A 23,447-nucleotide genomic window follows, 5' to 3' on the forward strand; every position below is an offset into this window, starting at 1 on the left:
GCTTCAACTCTCGCTGCAAGCGCAGCTCACACTGATAACTCTATTACTTTCCCATTACTCTTCACAGCTCTGAAGTCATTGTTCTCTTTATTCATATAGATAATATTATACTATTCTCGGTATGCATAAATTATAATAATTACTTATAAGACTGTGAAGATAACGATAATTTACTCAGTCTTCACCAAACGGCTTAGCAGAAGGTTCTGTGATTTGCACCCACCCTCCTCCCTGCAGGAACGGAACTCTCTCTTTCACTCGTATTTTCTTTCAGGACCTGTTGTCCTGCTCTTGGCCTCAGAGCTTATGCTTTCCCATTACTCTTTACAGCTCTGAAGTCATTGTTCTTTTAATTCATATAGAGAATATTATACTGTACTTTAGCCACTCGTGTGTGCCCGTCTTGTCTAGGGTAGGTTTCCACGATTCTTCCTACAGGCCAGCGACCTTTTGGGAGATCCGGATCCAGTGCTATCACTACGTCTCCTTCCTTTAAGTCCTTCATTTCCTTAGTACACTTCGCTCCTGTGTTCAGTGTTGGGAGTTATTCCCGTTGCCATCGCGACCATACCTTAGAAATAATCGCGTGGACCTTGCGCCAGCGGTTGCGTGGATTATATGCCGCAGTATCCACAGTTTCAGGAGCAAACCGTCCCCTCATCTGTCCATGAAGGAAGTGATTAGGGGTTAAAGGAACGTTATCCCTGTGATCTGCAAACTGATATGTTAACGGACGAGAGTTGAGTAGACTCTCAACCCCGGTACAAACAGTAACCAACTCTTTATCTGTGACATCATTTCCAACCTCTGCGTAGAAGGCGTGTTAGCCGCCTTGACAATTATCTCGTGTGCCCCAACGAAGTGTGGAGCGCCTGGCGGGTTGAACCGCCACTTTATTCCCTTCTGTGCTGTAGCAAGCATAACATTGTCGGTGTCAATCTGACCAACAAGTTCCTGGAACTCATTAACCGCACCAACACAATTGGTGCCATTGTCACTCACAATCTCCTTTGGCAACCCTCTTCTGTTCGTGAACCTGTTCAACGCCCTTAAACAGCTGTCTGTGTCGAGTCCCCATGACACCTCTAGGTGTACGGCAGTCTTCGATAAACATGTAAACACACATAACCATATCTTGAGTCGGCTTCGTCCGCGCCCCTGGATAGTGATAAATGTACCCGCAAAGTCTACCGCTGTCTGGTCAAACGGACGAAGTGAGAAACGAAGTCTCACCTGAGGAAGCGGCGTCATTACCTGAGTGGCGGTTTCGTTTTTCTGCTTCTTACACTTGTTACACTCATGCTCCCACTCTCTGATCTCTTCACGCCTATCACTGATCTGCGATAAGATAAAGTTCGACCCTACACTGTGATTGGCCAACTCATGATAGTGCTTGACTATCAATTTGGTCACCCAATGTCCCCTTGGTAATATAATAGGGAATCTGACATCATAAGTTAGCTCGTCTGCAAAACGAAGCCGTCCGTCACAGCGAATAACCTCCTGCTCATCCAATCTAGGACACAACTTGGCGAGTAAACTCTTACTTGGAAGTTGCTTCCCTGTTGCGAGCGCCTTGTACTCTTCGGTAAATGCTTGGCATTGAGCCAGTCGTATTATGCCCTCCTCCGAATGACTGAGTTCCTCCGGGTGTAGTTCGCGTCCAATCAGCCTGTCCTGTAGGTTTCTCATGTTGAACACTACTCGCCGTACTCGAGCATGTAAGCGCACTAAGCGTGTCCAGCTTGAGAATCGTGTAGGCTCAAGCTTCGACTCCTTGTCTACTGATGCTGTCACCTCACTCCCTTCCGGAATCTCTGCATCCGACTAGTCAGCACTCTGCTTACATGTACTTCTTCTTCTTCCTTGCTGCCCGCTGTCTTCGTTTCCAGTAACAGCTTGAGGTGATTTCCTTTCTCCATCTTAGACCACTTTGTCTTGTCCTGTAACAGCCATGTGTGCCCATGCCACCACACTCAGCTATCCGAAAGTTCCTCTGGAGTTGCACCTCTGGTGCACAGATCCGCAGGGTTTTCCTTGGTCACGACATGTTGCCACTGTGAAGGTTCGGTAGCCATCTGGATCTCCCCAATGCGGTAGGCAACAAAGGGGCAGAAGTTCCGGCCATGACCCCGAACCCACCAAAGAACATCCATGCTATTATAATAAAATGTCACTGACTGCATAGGTATGCCCACAATCTGTGTCAGATGCTGAGTCAACCGTAAGCCCAGCACTGCTCCCATGAACTCCAGTCTAGGTACCGTCACAGGTTTTACTGGAGTCACTTTACTCTTTGAAGCGATCATTCGACTTGAAGTTGTGTTGTCGTCATAGCAACACACAAGGTATGCTACTGCCCCATATCCCTGAATAGAAGCATCGACAAAGGTGATAATCTGCTTCTCAACACCCACCTTATTGTCACAAAAACACCTGGGGATCCTTACACACTTCAAATAAGACAACTGTCCGAACCACTCAACCATTTGTGCAGCAACATCATCCTGGATGACATCATCCCAATCATAACCCATTGCCCAGAGCTTCTGAAGAATTATCTTCGCAACCACTACAAACGAACTCACAAAACCCAAGGGGTCGAAAACAGTTGCGATTTTTCGAAGTACATTTCGCTTTGTCAACTGAATGTCAGATGGCACGGCTACCGCAGTCACGGTGAACTTGTCCTCATTGCTGTGCCAAGATATTCCTAGTGTCTTCACTACAGGGTCCTGATTGTAACCTATCTTCATCTCACTTGCATGCTCATTCTCTGGAATGGTAGCCATGACTTCTGGGGAATTTGAAATCCACTTTCTAGCATGCATCCCTGCCAAACCCCATAATCCCCTCAGCTGACCGTAAAGCTCGATGCCCTCTTCGACACTGGCAACACTGTCAATAGAACCATCCATGTAAGTTGACTTTAGCACAGTCTCTGCTGCCACTGGATATTCATGTTGATATCTTCTGGCATTTTCTTGAGCGGCAAACTGTGATTCCATATGCGCAGAGTTCTTCCCAAAAATAGCTCGACTAAACTCATAAACATCTGGCTCTCGGCCAGTGTCACAGTCCCGCCATAGTATACGGAAATATGGTCGATCCTCTTCTTCTATCTCTATTTGCATATACATTACCTTAATGTCACAAGCCAAAGCCACTGGATTACGACGGAAGCGTACAAGGACATTAAACAGGTCTTGCTAAAGCTTGGGTCCTGCTCTAATCGTATCATTCAACGACACCCCTTCGCATTTGGCTGCACAATCTATTACGATTCCAACCTTCGTAGTAGATTTGTCCAGTCTCACCACCGCGAAATGTGGGAGAAGCCAGGCCTGATGGGGCGGCGCTTCATTAGGTGGAACCTTCCGCAAGTAACCCTTTTCCTCGTAGGCTTTTATTGTCGCCTGGTACTGCTTCTGCACAAACTCGTCCTTCTTAAACTAGTTTGTTCTCTGTGTTTACTAGACGAGACATTGCCATGGATGTGTTGTCTGGCAGCTTCGGTCTTCCATCCTTTCAAGGTATTCCTATTTTATCTGCCACTTTCATAGCTCAAGTGTCGCTAAGTTTCTTGATCGCCTTGTTCTCTTCCTCTGTATAAACTCTGTTGACCTGGGAATCGGTACCGTAACTCTCAATTTCCCAGAACCTCCTGAGTGTATTGTCCACTTCACCACACCCACTACCACTTGTTCTCCTACTATGCAATGTCCGAATGACATGAGCTCGCGCAGAAGAATGTTCCTTCTCATCCGGTTTCCCTATGCATGTCCAGCCGAGGGGACCTAGCCGAGCGATTGGCTCCCCCGGCTGTCCACGGATATCAGCCTTGAATAATGCATATCAGTGTTGTCTACAACAATTAACAAATCTACTAGAAATTTATTAGCTGGTTTTGCGAGTTCACAGTTCTTCAGATGCGACCATCTGTCCTGAGACCTTAGATTCGCTTCAGTCTTCGACTTTGTAGCTTCCAGTCACCTTGCTAGGGCATGTTTTGACATTTACAGACCTGCTAAACTGCCCATTAACACTCAATCTCTACGGTAGTAGGCATGGATTGAAATGTCTCAACTGCATCATTCAACACATTGACTTGCACGGTTACGTATGACTCGTGAATCCCCAATTTCCCTGCAACATCCTCGTTTAGAAATGTCTCGTTCGACGCATCATCCAGCAGCGCATTCACTTTGATTTTACGACCATTCGCTTTAAGCAAAACAGGTTGTATGACTTCTCGTTGGTGTCCCCTCCCGTGGATTCACAGGGGCCCGGGTTTCTTGCTGGCTCGGAAGCGGTACATCATGAAGTAGAACATGGTGGGTTTTCCTCCAACCATTCTTCTCACAAGACTTGGATCTAGGACAGTCTGCACCCCGGTGATCACTAGCGAGGCATCGGAAACACAAGTTATTGTTATTCGAAAAACTCCATCGATCCGACACACTCAATCCCTGAAAACCACTACAAGACCACACTCCATGATTACCGTTGCAAAAATTACTAGGTTTGGGCATAGCCCCAATAGAAACCTCTCTATTACCACTCCCGAACATAACTTGTGCGCCACCACCACCCCTACGACTAGGTTTAGGCTTTTCGGGCTCTCCACTCTTCAAATTCATCCCATGCAACATTTCTGTTGTTTCCCTGACCCGTACTTCCTCTTTCAGCCAATCTCTCAAACTCAAAACAGATTTCAACTGACTATGCTCTCGCAGCCACCGACTATATTTCTCCACATGCATAACTTCCTTACTAACAAGCTATGCAAAGTTCCTTCTCCCAGCTCGCCGTCTCTGCTCTCTGCTTGAAGTTTGACAACAGTCACACGTACCTGATCAGCAAACTTCTCAAAACCCTGAATGTCACTGTTCTCCAAAGGAACAAATCCTTCAAGTTGATCCATGTATGCCTGTATATGTCTGCGTTGACCACCAAACTTGGTCCTCAATATTTCCTTGGCTTCTTCATACTCCGGTTCAGAAACACGTCCCTGAATTGCCTTTAGTGCGGTTCCCTACAGACTCTGTCGCAGCCTTGCCATTTTTACGTCTATTGGCTCAACTTCTTTATCGACTAGGCTCTCAAATAGAGCCCAGTAGTCCTCGAAATTTGTCTTGTCCCCCGAAAAAGATGGCACTTGTAGCTGCGTGAGACGATGACGGGAGAAATCACTAAGTTGGGATGATGGTGATAAAGGGACATGTGGATTGGATCCTTGCACTGAGGTGTGGAAACTCTGGCCGTCTTCCCCTACAACACCGACAGGCACTGCTTTGATTAGTACGCGTACCATGGTCTCTGATTGCTCCTTCTGCTTTCTCAATAACTTGCCGTGTTTCCTGCAGCGTTGCATCCTTATTAACAGAGTCTCCCTTTTGTAGATAAACCCCGGTGAGTTCATCCATTACTACCAGACATCTTTTCAGGCTTCCCAAAAATGATCAATTTCCTCTTGCACCTTTTCCTTATCAAAATCTTCTTCATTGATTGACCTCTTCAACTGATGTTTTGACTTCGTAACCAATGTTTTTCGTGACCTTTTGTCGCGTTTCAATTGGAGTATGATTTTTTCGCTTCGAACTTCCGGACTCTCCGCCTACTGTCCCATCTCCTCTGTTTTATAGCGATCCTGATCCCGATTCCGGCATTTCCGACACGTGCTTCTTAGCTTGCGAACAAAAACAAAGTCCAGATACACTCCAAATAAACACTAATACGATAAATCCGACGACGATAAACGATGAGAATAATCAATAACCCTATGTCCATCCACGCACCACGAAGTTGACGATAAACGATGAAATCCAAGCCCAACCATGGACTACGAACTCGACGATAAACGATGAAAAACTGACTCCGAAACCCGCCAATAAAACGATGAAATCCAAGCCGAACCACGGACCCCGAACTCGACGATTGGCGAAATAATATATCCCTAAATTAATTGTGAGCAAGTCGATTTATAAGGCGGACAAAAACGGCTTCACGATGACAAATATCCAACCAAACCACAGCTTCTTTTTTCGATTCGATGACGATGAATCGCGATAAATGTTGAAACCAAGGCCATCCACGGCCTCTGGCCTTCACAAAGTCGAAACAAGATCTTTCTCTGGTCCTGGCGTGGTCGCCAAATGTTCGATAGGACGACGAAACAATGTTAAACCAACGAAATTCAATAAAACTCTCTCTACTGCTATGTAATAATAAATAATATTGGCCCATCCAAATGCATCAAGAAAGCACTCCTTATATAATATTAAATATGCAGTATGAAAGATAACAAATGCTTAACCTTGGTGTGAAAAAGCAGTTAAATTTCAATGTATCTTAAATAACAGTCTAATGGTCAATTCTTATTTCCACTTAGTTACACTATGTATTTCTGTTTATCAAAGCAGCATTCTAACAAGCTTTGACCTTGTGTATATCACGGATTTGATCTTGAATATATCAAGGATGTAACAGCATTCCAAAGAGTAAGATGCAATACTGCAGTTTTTCATCTACAACAACTGATTATTTAGAAGAATATATTGAAATTACAAATATACCTCCTTCTCATGCATAACATATTGGTGCACCCACCCTTTGGCCTGTTGTTTATAGAATCCCTGGATCCACCCATACTGGCTACTGAAAGCAATGGAGGCAAATCCTTAAATTACTAAAAATTTATTTCAATTTCTAATTTCAAACCAAACCATGTAAATTGACTTTTGTAGAGAGGAATAAATGAACAAAAAAAAACAAAAAGTCAATCGGGAGTGGAAAAAGGGAACAATATGACTCTACTTTAAAAAAAAATGACTATACTTTTAAAATATACATAACAATAATGCAATTTAATAGCCTAACTGTTATAATACGGTTGTCGGCCAATTCAACACATTTAATCTCTTAATTCTCTGACACAAAACTCCATGCAAAACGCCATGTGACTGTTTAACAACAACACGTGAGCCCGCGGTACGATGGGCTCCTAAGGGGGGAGGGTAGTAACAAACTAATATTATAACATCTCCCCCCTCAAATAACAATTCCCAATGTCACTATGAAATAAAAGGAAATAAAAGTAACAAGACTATGGCTCAGTTAATAGTTAACACGACTCAATAAGCCTATCAGGCTTTTGCACAAGTCTTCCTGATCTGGTAGTGACTGGCTGCTTCATAGGCACATCCGAGACTGCAGGCGTCTGTGGCTTTGGCTGATCCGAGACTACAGGTATCTGTGGAGGTGTCAATGGCTTCACTGGCACACCAGTAAGGACCGGTGAGCTTGGCTGCAGCCGGATTGGCTGGTCTAATGGAGTAGAAATGATGTGCCTTCTGTTCCTGCGGTAAACTCTTCCCCTGTCGTCTTGTACCAAGTATGACCTTGGTAGTACTTCCGCTGTCCTCCACTGTTTTTCGCTGCCTGTTCGGATTCTGACTTTCGAACCAGATTCCAGTGGTGGCAGGTCTTTGCTGTTCTGGTTGTAATACGCTGCAGCTTTTTCTTGACGCGTTTTGAGTGCTTTAACAACTGTATCAGGGTTCACTGGTTGAGGGAGTAACAGCCTTTTGTGAGTAGGAAGCATGGTTCCTCCGGCTCATCAACAGTTGGACGGGTGATACACCAATGTCCTCAAAAGGTGTATTGCGGTACTTTAGAAGTCCCTCGAATGGATCCTTTCCATCAGCATCTGCTTTCTTAAGGATACGTTTGGCCGTCTGCACAGCTTTCTCAGCCGCACCATTCGACTGAGGATATTCAGGTGAACTGGTAATATGTTGAAACCCCCATTCTTTCGCAATCACTTTGAATTGGTGGGTGCTATCAAATAAGTTTCTAGTATTACTGTACTGTGATCCATTATCACTGATCACTTGGTCGGGTATTCCATAGCGAGCAAATATTTTTTTCAGGTTGTTAATGATACAGGTTGCAGTACTTTGACGTAGAAGCTCGATTTCGAAATACTTCGAGTAGAAATCAGTCACTACTAGGTAGGTATGTCCACCGTAATCAAGTAGATCAGTACCAACGATCTGCCACGGGAGCCCAGGAATGTCATGAGGCCTGAGAGTTTCTTTTTGCTGCTGATTCCTGAAGGCATTACAGATTCCGCAGGATCGGACTCTGTCTTTCACCTGTGCACTCATACCTGGCCAGAAAACATAGTCCCTAGCATAGGATAGACTTTTTGACTCACCCATGTGCGCACCACGAATTTCATCAAGTACTTCAGCTCTCATCCCTCGTGGTACGACAATTCGATCAGACTTGAATAGTAAGCCATCCTCAACACTTAGCTCCTCCCTGTAGTTAAAATATTCTCTTGCTAGTTCATCGATCTGTCCCCTGTCTGAAGGCCAACCAGTGAGAACATAATTGATAACGACCTGCGAAGTCTCATCAGTATTGGTACAACTTCTAAACTTTGACAGAGCATCGTTGTCAAGTCCTAACTTGTCAACAAAGTTGACTTGAACCTCATCACTGTCATTGCTAGGTGTCTCTGGTATATGTATGGGTGCTCTGCTCAAACAGTCAGAAAGGACTTGTTGCTTACCAGGAACATAGTTGACATTCAAATCATACTTTGTAAGCTTAAGGAGCATGCGCTGTAATCTGGGTGGGGCATCATTAAGTGGTTTCTTGAAAATTGACTCGAGCGGTTTGTGATCTGTCTGTACGATGACTGACCGGCCATAAAAGTAAGTATGAAACTTCTGTACCCCCCAGGTAATAGCAAGTAATTCCCTTTCAATGTTTGCGTAATGTTTCTCTGCATTGGTGAGTGTTCGTGATCCATATGCAACTGGCCTTCCGTCCTGCATTACCACTGCACCTAAGCCTGTACTGCTGGCATCAGCATTCAAAACTGCCTGTTTGTTATTGTCGAAATATGACAGAACAGGTGAACTACTGATAACACGTTTGAGCTGTTCAAACGCATTTTGTTGTGGTGTGTCCCATACAAAAATGGCATCCTTCTGTAGCAACTGGGAGATGGGTCCCTGAATCTCTGCTTTGTTTTGGATAAACTTATCAAGATAGTTCACAGTTCCTATTAGTCGTTGCACCCCCTCTTTGTCTGTTGGTGGTGGCATGTCAATGATAGCCTTGATCTTTTCTGGATCTGGCTGCAAGCCTTGTGAAGTAAGCCTATGGCCGACATAACTTACTTCATCCACTCTAAGCTTTACTTTACTAGGATTAAACTTCAGTCCTACCTCTCGGCTTCGCTCCAGTACCATTGACAGTTTTTCATCCATTTCTGACTGGTCTTGTGCATGTATGAGGAAGTCATCCACAATGATTTCAACTGGGACACCTTCAAACAGCCGTTCCATCTCTCGCTGGTATATCTCTGGCGCTGGAGCAACTCCGAAAGGAAGCCTACAGAACCGGTACCTTCCCCAAGGAGTGTTGAATGTGAGCAACTTTGAACTTGCTTTATCAACTGGGAGCTGCCAAAACCCACTGCAGGCGTCTAGAGCTGTAAAAACAACAGTGTTAGCAAGTTTGTCTGCAACTTCTTCTATAGTTACCATAGGGTGGTGTACACGCTTTAGTGCAGTGTTTAGATCTCGTGGATCAATGCAGATTCTGATTTCCTCTTTAGTGAGTTGTCCTTTCCCCTTCTCTCGTCTCTTGTCTACCACTAGCATTGAGCTGACCCATGGTGTTTGTTCCTTATCCTTGACTATGATTCCATCTTGTTCCATCTCAGACAGCTTCTCTTTTACAGGCCCCAGGAGTGATATTGGTAACTTTCTTGGAGGATGAATAACAGGTGTTACAGACAACAACAACAATAACAATAACAATATAACTTTATTTATACCACACACAGAAATTACAGTAAGAAAATAAATAATAATTACAGATTTTGGGTATTGGCTGCCTAGAAGTAACTAAAAAGCTAATCTGGCTAGGCAGCACAAAATAGTTCAATTAAATGGAGCGTATAGCAAGGACGTACAAGGCACGAATACAAAATACATGAAAGCAGCAGCAAAATAAAATGCAATAAAACAAAAAAACTAGATAGAAGCTAATAATTTTCAAGGATTGAGGTCTTTATTGCAGCCTTGAAGCTAGGCAAACGCATGGTTTTGGTAGGTTCTTTGATGTTATTCCAAATTGAGGCACCTTTAAAACGAATATTAAACTTTCCATAATTAGTTCGAGGTAAAGGGAGGCAGTACGATGATTTAGAAGCCAGTCTTGTATTATATTTGTGCCTTGAAGCAACCGTAGTAAAAAAAGAATCAAAAGGAGTTGGAAGTAGATTCAAATGAAATTTGGCTTTACAGACTCATCAGTTTCCATAGTGATTTCATTAGGTAGTCTACCAGGCTTATCACTGAAACAATCTTGAAAGTTCTTTAGCACTGGATCTGTTGTAATGATATCTGGAAGGGTATGCTTGCTATCTTGAGCATCTGGGGCTGTTGGTTGACGCTGAATCAAATCTAAGTTCATAAATTGCAACACCTCTAAGTCAAGGCATGCATCGCAGCTCACCAGTGGAGTAAAATCACCACGTACAGCTAGGTATAACAGGTCAACAGTACGAGTCTTGTATTGAGTAGGGAGCCGTACACACCCAACTGGGTGTATTGTCTTAGTAGCTAACCATCCCTTCAATGGCTGGTGGATTTTCTGGAGTGGCTTTCGTGTAATTTGTCTGTACAGCCTAATGGGAATGACATTTGCCTCAGCACCAGTGTCGGCTTTAACTTTGACTTGACAGTTACTTATGGTGACATTGATCATGCTTTTGCTCCTTGACGCTGATACATCCACTGACCTCAGCTCAACTGAAGCAAAGTAGGCATGAGTTGCATCATCGTCATCGTTGTATTTACTGGCGGCTTTTTCAACTTGATTCACACTGCTCGTCCTTGTAGATCTACACACCCTCGCGAAGTGACCGACCTTTTTTACATTTTCTGCACTCTTGCTTAAAGGCTGGACATTTACCTTGCGAAAATGAATGCCTGAGACCACAAAATTTGCATAAAGGGTCATCTTGCCTCACTTTGTTATTTTGCGACATGGAGCTCTTGATGTTATGAATGTTAGATGCTGATTGCTGAACAAGGCCAGAAATTTATAATCTAATTTTCCACAACTATTTGAAAAGAAATAAACACATGAGATGAAAGATGCAGACAATAACAACAATACATATTGAAAATAGGGTTTTTTTCATCCTCGGTAAGAAAAATTTCTCTTGTAAGTTGAAAAAGCTGCTGTATCTTCTAAGGATATGTATCTTCTTAGGACTAAGAGCACAGGATATAAAGACAAGAACGGTCTTCTTTAGCAGTATTTGACAAATGCAACACGATATTGGTTAGCCTTTATGAAATATCTCAACACAATCAATCTGCCCTGAAGAAGTCTTATTAAAGACGAATTCCAGTTGTATTGTATTTTATTCAACACAATCAAGAATATAGATAAAACGAAGAATGTCAAAACAAAACCTGTTATGCTCAAATAATTTGATTACTAAGTTAAGTACTCGCATTCTCAAAGCATACAAAAAGGACAACAAAAAGCCTAATAACTGTCATATCCTCAATAGACAATACAAATCGTCGTCCGAAACTCACCTTGCATTGTTTTTTTTTTTTTTTTGGTCGCTCTCTTAAGGTTCTGTTCGCTTTAATGTGAACTGTTACTTTCTTAAATTTACTAGGTAAAACCAGATAAATCTTGGCGTGAATGAATGTTAGTAGATCTCCTCTAGTTGACTTTATCCTTAAGTCACAAAATTTGAGGCAAAATAAATAATCATCGCATAATCGACAAGAACTTTTTCCCTTGCTCCGTGCTTGTATTTAGTCGCCATTTCGGGGCCGAGTGGGGCCTGGGAGCCGCGCGGCTGACTGTCTGGCTGGCGAATGACACCACAGGGTACCCGCGCGATGACCACAAAAACCAAGTCGCATACCTATACCATATTTCTATGCCTATGGGGCTACGCGTGCGGCCTGCGGCCGCGCTTGGCTCCGCTATTTCACTTATACTCTTTAAGACATTTGGCTACTCTCATGTCTCCCAGCATCAATCATGGCCCTCCATCAATCATAGTCCTTGGTTGGTTTTACCTAAATAAATGTAGAAAAAATTAAGTCTTTTTTTTTTTTCTTTTAAATCAATATTTTCATCATGCCATTAATTATAACCTTACTAATTTTCGACAACTATTTGAATAAAAATAAATAAACACATTAGATGGTATGCAAAATGCAGACAATACAAGCTTAAGCAAAAACTTATAGGTAATAGGGGTTGCATTTTGTTTATTTATTTTGATGATAATTTCTCTTGTAATTGTAAAGTTAATGTAGATATGGTAATGTTGAAAAAGTTGCTGTATCTTCGAAAAGACTAATTACACAGAGTATAAAGACAATAAAGGTCTTCTTTAGCAATATATGACGGGATGGTATTGTCAGGCCTTATTAAATATCTCAACGCAGTCAATAAAAGCATAAGTAGAGAGAACGAAGAATATTAAATGACTAAAGCTGGTTTAAAAGTAACTAGCATTATAAAAGCACAACAATAAAAGAAAAATAGCTGAATCATATTCTCAAAACAAATCGTCGTCTCAAATCGTCGTCTGAACCTCACCTTGGCAGTGTTTTTTGTCGCTTTTTGTTTGTCGCCTTTGGTTGAGTTCGCTTTTTTGTTGTAAACTGCGAAATTGTCGACTTTCTGCTAGCAAGACACTGGTCGACACAAGTGAATGATTTTTATAGCTGAAAACAGACATAAATATCCAAAGGCCCTTTCTGAGGATCTCCTTACATAGATATAGACGTGACGTGAATGAATATTAGTAGAATGATAGTGTAGATCTTCTCTTAGTCCTCTTTTTGCTGCTGCGACTGGCGGGATTAACAAACACTCGGGTAGATTTCACTTTCGGCTCGTACTTCAGACAACGGTTCCTCAAAGACTTTAGCCCATTTGAATCCGCATATTTTCTCATTAAATACTATTTTCAAGCTGCCTTTTTTTCTGTGAACATACAAACTTTCAAGCAATAAAGTGAGGCTGTTAAAACACATAAAAGAGTAAGACCGAGTGTGGCCTGGGAGTTGGCGCGGCTGACTTGGCGTGCGACACCACAGGGTTCCCGCGCGATGACCACAAAAACCAAGTCGTATAGCTATATTTCTATACCTATTGAGCTCCGCACGCGGCCTACAGCCGCGCTGTCTCCACTACAAATATAATTAGAAAATGAAGAAACACATCTATCTAGTTTCAATACTATCTAATAACGGGTCTATCTAGTTGTGAAATTGATTGAAGAATAAAACCGAAGAGAGGGAAGGGAAACGGAATTGGGAAGGAGATAGTCAGGTTGTTACAGAAAGAGGATTATGACATTGCCTGGTGACACCAGACAGCCGTTTTGCTGAATCGTGGGAAACGTAGCGACGAGGGGAAGAAGCAAAGTGGAGGCCCGGTCAAGCCAAAGGTGATTAGACGGTCAGGGGTCCCGTTGAAAACATCGCTTAAAGGGCCCATGCGAAGAATAACACTGGAGCATGTGTGCAAGCAGGGAAAGCTAGGATCGCGAGTGTAACAGGTTTACTATAGGATGGGCTGGGTACACAATAGGATGCATTTCGCGTAAAGAGGAGCAAAGGGTGGCTGTGTACAGGACCAGAAGGAAAACAATGCGCTGTTCAAGCATATAATGATGTGCCATTGAGGCAAGGGCTGATTGCTTATCTTAGAACTTTGAACTCAGTGGCTTATTTCACAACCCATTAACAAGACAAATAGATGAAGCTATATGCATTATCAGGGTTCGGACAAGGAATCGTGAGCAAAATGGAAGTCGTGTGAAGAAATTTTGACGCATCCCTGTCACTCAGACATCTCCCACAAGGGAGAGATGATGGTCGATTGTCTTTTTTAGAGCATAAATCGCCTAACCTGTGTGTAATCGCTTGTAGTAAAAGAGCCTTGCTCAGGATATTATGAAAAATAAAAGGTGTTTAAAAACACGGGTGTAAGCTGTGAGAATCAGTCATAATCACTTCCTCCACTCACTTACCATGATCGAACTGTTAACTTTATACCACTGGTAAGCTCTTCCCAGCTGGCTGAAGGACACCTTAAAACTTGTCACCCAGTGCTGTGTTTGCCGTCTCAACCCATCCTCCGTCTCGAATCTGGCCTGTGTTGCTATGCGTGTTACCATAGCGACTCCACCAAAGTTAATCTGCAGCCATTGGTTTAAATCGGCAACTTCTGAAATTGAGAAAAAATCACGAAAATTGTTGCAACTTTATAATCAATACTAACTTTACGACAATGTTTTTTTTTATTCCGGTTGTTACCTTTTTTGGAAAATCTGCCGTTCGCGGCAGCACCCAAAGGTCTGTATCGATAAGATGGACCAAGGACAACAAGGGTATTTCACATTTTTCTACCTTCACCTCATTTTTATAATTTCACCTTCAAAAAAAGGTCACTTGAACTGCATTGTTCAAAAAATGTCAATGTGGTTATATACACCTAAAAACAGCAACAATCATCTGACAGAAAACAATTTAATGAATACCCTCAGGGTGCCCGCGACGATGGCCATGATTTTTTCACACACTACCTCATTACCTCCTCAAAAATATGTCTAGATTTTAGGGTTATGGAACTTAAGTATCCATCATGTTTCGAAACACAGAATCAGAGCATCTCAAGAAACCTACCTGCAACCCAAGCGCCAGGTTTTCCATGGTCTCCGACTGTATGTAGCCGCGCGCGATGAGCGGTGTCCTGGGACGAGGAGGCTGTGATGGCCGCGTCGGTAATTCTGCCGTTTTGAATACCCAGAGGCATACCGCATTCGGTCTTGTTACTTATCACAAGGTCTAAAAATTGTATTAAGCGAAAAAAGCAGCATTAAGGTAAATGATCGATCAACAGAAGATGACAGTCTGTGAGAGAGTTCTACTCTTTCTAGCTCTCAAAAGGATCCCGCCAAAAGTTCTTTGAAAGTTGTTGAAAGTGGTTACGATTTTATCCAAGAATCTGTGTAGTAATTTATTGGATTCATAACTGAATCTGTAATTACATGTGAAATTTTACTTTTTGTAAGAATTGTTTACGTAAATACCCTCATCACTAACTACCATTCACGCGACTCTTGAAATGAAAAACTTTTAAAGTAAATGAAAGTTGTAAGAATCAATGAGAGCGGGTGAGACTCGTTTATCCAGGGCCGCAGCAGAAGGTGGGGCACTGGGACCCTGTGCCCCCACAATATTTTCAAACATTATAACGAAAAGACCAGCAGGGGCGTGGCTGTGCCCCCTACCCATAGTGATTCTGTATTGTGCACCTCCCCCCAATATTTTGATGCCTTCTACAGCCCTGTTATCCTTTGATCGAGGCTCCAGCCTTGTGCCAAGCGTTTGCCATCGATTAGTGCTGCCTAATCGCGTTTTATTTTGCTGTTTTCATTTTTTGAAACTTTAATTATTTGCTTTGTGCACCCTGTTATTGCTTTGCAATAATTTATCGCAGGATACTCGCTCTCATGCCTTGAGTAGTATTGAGAATATGAGAGGTATTAGTCTTTTAATGCTGTCCATTTATAATAGTCTCTTTTGTTATAGTTGTCCCTTTTAATCATTTGTTAGATATTTCTTTAAAAGCCAATCGCTCAAAGTAAAACACCGTTCTGTACAAGCACTGTTGGTAATGTTTCGAACCAAACGACACTCTGTTATCACGATCTCCGACTTTCTTCTCCCTTTATTCGAATCAGCTCTCAATCTCTCTACAATCTCTCTTACAATCTCTCACGGGTTCACCCCGTGCCTGGTACAATGATACCCGATCCTATTACTCATTACATATTACATAATTGGTGATCATAAACTAATAATTTTAACAAATTCCGGTACACACAAACGGAACTTCCGGAACACACCCCCCCCCCCCCCCCCCTTGACTCTTAGGAGTCAAGCAAAAACCCGATCGCGATTCTATTCTGCGCGTGCGATGCTGCGGCTTTGAACGTTTTCGCATTGTCTGACACTATCAGCGTTGGAGCTCCCTTCCTGGCTGCAAACCTTCTAAGGCATCTCCTGAAAGTACAAGCCTCTAAATCTACCACTAAATCGAGATATAATGCTTGTGTCACGCAACACGAGTAAAATGCCACATACGCCTTCTGCATCATACCTGTACTACTCTTGTAATAGAGAGGACCTGCAAAGTCTACTCCTACTTTGGAGAATGGCTCTGCCTGCGTGGCTCTAAAGCCTGGTAAATCCTCCACGGGAGGCGGCGCGTATGTCCTGCCTTTTAGCTTCTTACACGTGACACACCTATACACTATCTTCTTTACAGCTTGTCTACCTTTCGGAACCCAGAACCTTGTCCGCAACTGCGCTAAGGTGCCGCTAACACCACTGTGGTGTAACTTACTATGGCAGTCTAGTATAACCAGCTCTGTCAGCCTGTGATCTCTCGGTAATATTATGGGCATTCTAGCGTCTGTCGCAAGCTCGGAATTACCAAGTCTCCCTCTTCACCTAAGTATGCCTGCCTCTTCTACTAAATCTAGCTGCTTGGTCACCTGATTAAACGTCACTTGTTGCGTCAAGTCTACTTGCGCTGACTTTATCCACTCTAGCTCTGCGTTCGTCATCTCCTCTCTAGATAACCTGCCTGTCATCCTGTCTTCTAATTTCTTTGCCCTAACATTGTGCATGAATCTCCGAACATACACTGTTACCTTGAACAACTTGCTACAATTACTGAAATTGTTAGGGTTGGTTACACTAGATATGTCACTCTTCGGTACTCTGGTGTTGACTACCATACTTACAGTGCCCTTCTCCTCTTCCGCCCCAGCTGGCGTTCTCTCGATCTGTAATGCTGGCCATCCCTGTTCGGGACCAGTCAGCCAGTGTGGGCCATTCCACCACAGTACACTACTCTTGAGTTTGGAGGCGAGTGCACCCCGTGACCCAATGTCGGCCGGGTTCTAGTCAGCTGCAAAATTTCATCTACTCTGTGCTTAACGAACAGTTTCCACTCACCTTTGTTCGCCAACCAGTATAACACTGTTTTGCTATCTGACCAGTACACCTCCCTTTCTACTTCAATGAGTGTGCCTAGTGCTTCTTTAACATGGCTGACTAGACGGGCAAGGATTAACGCGGCCATTAGCTCTAACATGGCTGACTAGACGGGCAAGGATTAACGCGGCCATTAGCTCTAACATGGCTGACTAGACGGGCAAGGATTAACGCGGCCATTAGCTCTAACCTGGGTATTGTCATCTCGTTAGGGGGGCCACTCTAGTCTTGCTGCAAAGTAACCTTACCTGCCTCTCTCCCCCCACGTCGTATACGAGGTATACGACGGCACAGTCTCCCCGTCACCAAGTCCTTTACATAAAAACTGTTGACTAACATCTCTACAAACTCAGGATCTATCTCTTTAAACTTCACGAGGTGGTGCCACAAGGTTCCATTCAATAGAAATGGCGAGGCGTTCAGACCAAACACCACTCTACAAAACCGGTATACCTTGATTACGGAATCCTCCCTTCTCGGGTCCTCTGGGAATAAGAATCGTAAACAATCTCGGTCTCCAGGGTCGACTTCGATATTCAAGAAAGCCTTCACGATATCTGCTACGAGGGCTACCCTGTGGAGACGGAATTTCAGCAACACATTAAATAGGAGGGGGTTGAGAGACGGTCCAACGTGTAAACAGTCGTTGAAGGACACGCCCTTTTTACCTGTTCTTGCCGACGCATCATAGATCACTCTTACCGCTCTTATCACTCTTATCATAGACCACTCTATGTGGAAAGTAATGGATCTTGTTACCATCTTCTAACGCATGAACCGGTTCTATCACTCCAGACTCTAACTGACCCTTGATTACTGCCTCGTACTGGTCTAGCACTTCTGGCTCTTGTCTAAGCTTTCTCATTGTGCCGTGAAGGCGTCCTAGGCTGTTTTTGTAATTAGTAGGTAACGATCTGTCGTTGACCTTCCATGGTAACTTAACCGAATACCTCTCTCCATTGAAGCAAATTTTATCCAGAAATTCTTCCTGTACTCCCTGTGTCTCTCTAATACCTAAGGTCTCTCAATCCCAAAGTCTCGCTATCTCACTCTCCAAACTCTCTGATTGCTCTGCTGACCGGTCTTGGATTAAGAAATTAGCCTGTACTATCTGTACATTCTCTACACATTCACTATCTACTGTCATAGGGCCTGACAATACCCATCCTAACTCTGTCTCTATGGCGCAGGTTCCTCTACTTTGCCTCGAATTACTCGTCCTTTCTGAAAATGCCAAAGATAATCCGCTCCAACTAAAATCTCCATTTCTAGTATTTCCTCATTCCTATTCACATCTGAGAACTATAAACCTTTGAGGTGCGGAAACTGATCTCTAGCTAACTCTACATGACCATTGGGTATGCTGGAAATCTCTGACACTACGAACGCCTGCACATTAATGCTAGCACCTTCATTTACAGGATTTACATTAAACTCTACCACCTCTCTGAGCGTGCCTTTCTGGTCGCGCTGACCAAACGCGTTAATGCAAAGCCATTCACGCCTAACAACAGGAAGTGTGGCTTTGCGCGCTGCCGACGCCGTGATGAATGAGCGGTGACTTCCGGCGTCAAACAAAAACCTTGTCCTAGCTGATACGCCCCCTTCCCAGCTAACAATGCCCTGCGCTGTTTGTAAAGCTATGCGCGTACCAGAGCCAACATGAAAACTCTCCGCAAACCCCGAAGCTACGTGATTTGAAGTAGCTTCTCCCGCTTGCTCGCTCTCCCCCCGTTCCTGCTGTGGCGCTTCTGTTTGGCCACTAGCTTTATTTTCGCATATTTAAAGATAATGCACGCCCGCGCAGCCCTTACAGTTACTATCTTTTGATCTACACTCGTAGGACCTGTGATTTTTCCTAAGGCATCTAAAACATCTAGCATACTTAACCAATATTTTCTTTCGCTCTCCCGGTGACTTGAATCTCTCACAGTTCTCTGACTTGTGTTTTCCAAGACAATAAACACACGTCCCCTGTCCATTAGCTTCAACAAATAATGCGCTCCCGCTTGTTTGCCTTTGCATACCGTCTTGTGGTTTCTTGTTACTTGCCTCAGAAGAAATAGGCTTGTGCTCTTCTCTCAGCTCTACCTCCGCTCGTATCTCAGCCAACAGTCTTTCCATACTCCATGACATGAAGTTTTGATATCCACGGGTAATTGTGAGCCGGAACGAGTTCGGCAACTTCTGTAGCAGGGCCGGTACCACGATCCCCGAATAACTTGTTTCATTTACATTTAGAGCTTCTAGCCCTCGGAAATGCGTCTCCGCTACATCGTAGAACCGCCTCAGCCTCGTTAAGTCCCCATCGTTAAAAACAGGCGACAGGTTAAGTAGGTCGTTAATGTTCGACCGCTGTATAGCCTCGGTTTTGCCATATGGCTTGCGAAGTATTTCGATAGCAGCGCCGTAGTTTGCCGCGGTCATCGCGAAACCAGCAATGGTCTGTTTCGCCTCTTCTACCAGTAACCCCTTCAGATAAGCGAACTTATCTACGTCCGCGAGCGCCTCATTGCTATCAATGGCGCTCTCAAAGGAGTCCCAGAATTCCGGCCATTCTTTTGCCACTAAATTTCGGCACTTCAAGCTTAGGTAGCCTTGCTCTCACTCTCGCCTCAGTCGAGGTAGAAGACCTTGTCAGTGAACTAGGCAAGCCAGCCGGGCTGATCGCTGGGGATGCAGGTTGATCCCACAGTGCCATTAACCCCTCCATCCTGTGGATAACCTCGTGCCTGCATCTCGTCGCCCTCCGTTATGATTGCCTCGAGCTCTTCGCTATCTTTTTTCTCCGCCGACGACTCGATGACCTCATCGTCGAGTGAGCGAAGGGTGGTCTCTGCCTTTTCTTTGGCGCTGTCTCGGAGCTGGCGGATCGCTAACTTCTCATCTTCGCTGTGTTTTTCAAGATCCAAGATCTCATTTACCTTTCTAATCAACTTCCTTGCTGCCCCTCTATGAGCTCCACGCACTTTCTTTTTCAGGACTAACTTTCCACTCATCTTCAATCCGTCTTCGAAGGACCATGTATTGTCGTTTCGAACCAAACGACACTCTGTTATTACGATCTCCGACTTTCTTCTCCCTTTATTCGAATCAGTTCTCAATCTCTCTGCAATCTCTCTTACAATCTCTCACGAGTTCACCCCGTGCCTGGTACAATGATACCCGATCCTATTACTCATTACATATTACATAATTGGTGATCATAAACTAATAATTTTAACAACTCCCGGTACACAGAAACGGAACTTCCGGAACAAGCACTAAGGAGCATATCAAACGGACGTCATCGATGACGTAACTTAAAGCAAAAAAAACTTGATTAAAAGCAAAACATATTCATATCTTAGAAAAGAAGCATTATTTCACAACCAAACTTAGTAGGAGTAATGCTATGTTAAAGGGGGTCAAAAACTATATTCACGTAATTTGTCATGTCATCGATGACATCAATAAGAGCAATACTATTCCGATGTCATTAAGAACAAGAATATTATTATCACATGAGAGATCTTAAGGGTACGTGTTCACTGTATCCATATTCAACTCGGTCGATGCTCGGTCGATGCTGTCTTTTTGGCCGAAGAGATAGACCTTTGTGACATGAAACTTGACATACAACTCGTATGATACCTCGTATAATACCACGCATCAGCAGCGTGTAAATTGCTTACGGTACCTTGGACACGGACTCTCACTTCATTGGCGATCTTGTCATTTTGTTCAGTACAGGTGTCAAGAATAGCCTGTTTAAAAGCACTCACTGAATAAGACTTCATTTTTTCCATCTTTTGGAATTTGTTCTGTCTGTCTCCACAACACACAACTCGCCACAGAACAGGCAGTTTTCCTAGGCAGTTTTCCTAGGCAGTTTAAACACCGGAAAAGAGAACGGCAACGGCAACGGAAAACGAAGGGGAAAACCCCTAAACCCCTAAGCCTACTCCCAAGTCTTCCAGCCGAAGTTTTTATCCTGGCCTCGACGTAAAGGTTCCGAAGTTGCGTTGTCTGAAACGTGAGTTGTGTATTAAATTGTTTTCATTGCTTTTCCTATTTTTAAATATTTCCAACAAACCGGGAGCATGGAGTTCTTCAGCATATTCTACTTCAAACATTGACGGTGCGATGTGTGTATTTTGTGCTTTGATTTATATAGTCGATGCTTCTGTTATCGGCCAATAGTTTCTATTAACACAATAAATCACATGTATTAAAAAAAGAATGATTTCAAAACTATTCCAAAACATGTCTCTCTTGTTTTATGTCTTTCATTTTCAAAATATCTATACCATGTTGTTTTCGAGACATTCAATCGTTCATAGTCCATAGCAATTTACTTATTCCTGCTGTCTACTTATAAGCTTTCAACTCTGAATGCTCTTGTTTCTCCTCTTATGAATTGTTTTCTGAGAGCCGTTTTCTTTTGGCTGCTTTGATTTGATGATGATGATGCTGATGATGATGATGGTGATGTTATTCATTGTTGGCTTTGCAAAAAAAATGTAGCCTAGTGTTTGCTTCTTTACAAACACACCATATTTTTCATACCCCCACCCCTGTTAAATTTCCAATTATCTTGTCTTGGGGGTATGTATACAACAGCAATAACAAATGTTTGCTTCCTTGCAGAAACAGCAGAAACAGCAGCAGCAGTGGCAGCAACAACAACAAATGAAGGCCACAATGATGACGCAGCAACAATCTCAAGCCATGATGGCTACAAGAACTAGTTTCAGAAAATTATTTATTGAACTTTATTATTTATAGTGAAGTAATATATTACTTTCTTAGCTTACACAGATTTGTGATGTTCTTCCAGTGCAAGGCTTTCTCGCATCTGAATATAAACCTTATTCAAAATATTTGCTTCTTTATGGCAAAAATTAATATTATTAAAAAATATCATTAAAATGTTAAAAAAAAACTTTTATCTGATGCTTATTTTAATTATGGTGACATAGAAGTATTTTAATCTAAGTATATTTTCTTTCATCTGTGGTTTGAGGGGGTGGACTGTATTGCCGAAGGGGCCTTGTAGATGAATGCGGAGTGGATATGCTGGGTCGGGAATAAAGTAACAAGAATGCTCGCGTTTTGCCGTTTTGTGTTTGCTTAATTTGTTTAGAACTGCACTCGTCATTACTTCCTCACCCCAGTCCTCGTGAGGTTTTCCCGTTGCCGTTGCCGTTCTCGTTTCCGTTGCCTAATGACGGCACATTAGACACTGTCGTTGTCTTTTAAGGGGTTGGTATACTGCGGAATCATCAGTGCGGGATTTGCTTTTCTTATGACGGCTCAGGTGCAGTCGTGATGTGTAGGTCGACACACAGCCTTTGAGGCAGTCTTCCGTCAAGTCAGGGTTGTTAATTTTTTTTTCCCCGCTTGGGAGACATAAATGTTATCATCATATTCTCTACTGAATTTTAATTACTGAATATTGTAGCATAGCCTTCTGCTCCTGCTTTTACAATGATATCGCCTTTGTTGTCGCAGTAAAATTTGCATTTAAGAAAGCAAGGATTCTCTATTGAGCCACATTCAACTAGAAATAATTAAATTTTATGATCATTATCTTTTTTAATTTTGATTATTTCAGTTTTAGACTCTCAATTAAACATATGTAGAGGTTAATACATAGATAGATAGATAGATAGATAGATAGATAGATAGATAGATAGATAGATAGATAGATAGATAGATAGATAGATAGATAGATAGATAGATAGATAGATAGATAGATAGATAGATAGATAGATAGATAGATAGATAGATAGATAGATAGATAGATAGATAGATAGATAGATAGATAGATAGATAGATAGATAGATAGATAGATAGATAGATAGATAGATAGATAGATAGATAGATAGATAGATAGATAGATAGATAGATAGATAGATAGATAGATAGATAGATAGATAGATAGATAGATAGATAGATAGATAGATAGATAGATAGATAGATAGATAGATAGATAGATAGATAGATAGATAGATAGATAGATAGATAGATAGATAGATAGATAGATAGATAGATAGATAGATAGATAGATAGATAGATAGATAGATAGATAGATAGATAGATAGATAGATAGATAGATAGGTAGGTAGGTAGGTAGGTAGGTAGGTAGGTAGGTAGGTAGGTAGGTAGATAGATAGATAGATAGATAGATAGATAGATAGATAGATAGATAGATAGATAGATAGATAGATAGATAGATAGATAGATAGATAGATAGATAGATAGATAGATAGATAGATAGATAGATAGATAGATAGATAGATAAGATAGATAGATAGATAGATA

At 42.6% G+C, this 23,447-nt stretch overlaps 1 protein-coding gene across 1 annotated transcript in view; it reads right to left on the minus strand.

The window, feature by feature from the left end:
• The window catches only part of LOC5502251, a 108,897-nt gene that overhangs the window by 43,281 nt on the left and 42,169 nt on the right, over positions 1–23,447 (minus strand). The window contains exons 13-14 of the mRNA XM_048727654.1: positions 14,760–14,921; positions 14,105–14,301 (exon numbers count right to left, since the gene is read on the minus strand). Of these exons, the coding sequence (XP_048583611.1) occupies positions 14,105–14,301; positions 14,760–14,921 (359 nt within the window). The remainder of the gene's footprint in view (positions 1–14,104; positions 14,302–14,759; positions 14,922–23,447) is intronic.

This window comes from Nematostella vectensis, chromosome 5, assembly GCF_932526225.1.
Source record: "Nematostella vectensis chromosome 5, jaNemVect1.1, whole genome shotgun sequence".
NCBI lineage: Eukaryota > Metazoa > Cnidaria > Anthozoa > Actiniaria > Edwardsiidae > Nematostella > Nematostella vectensis.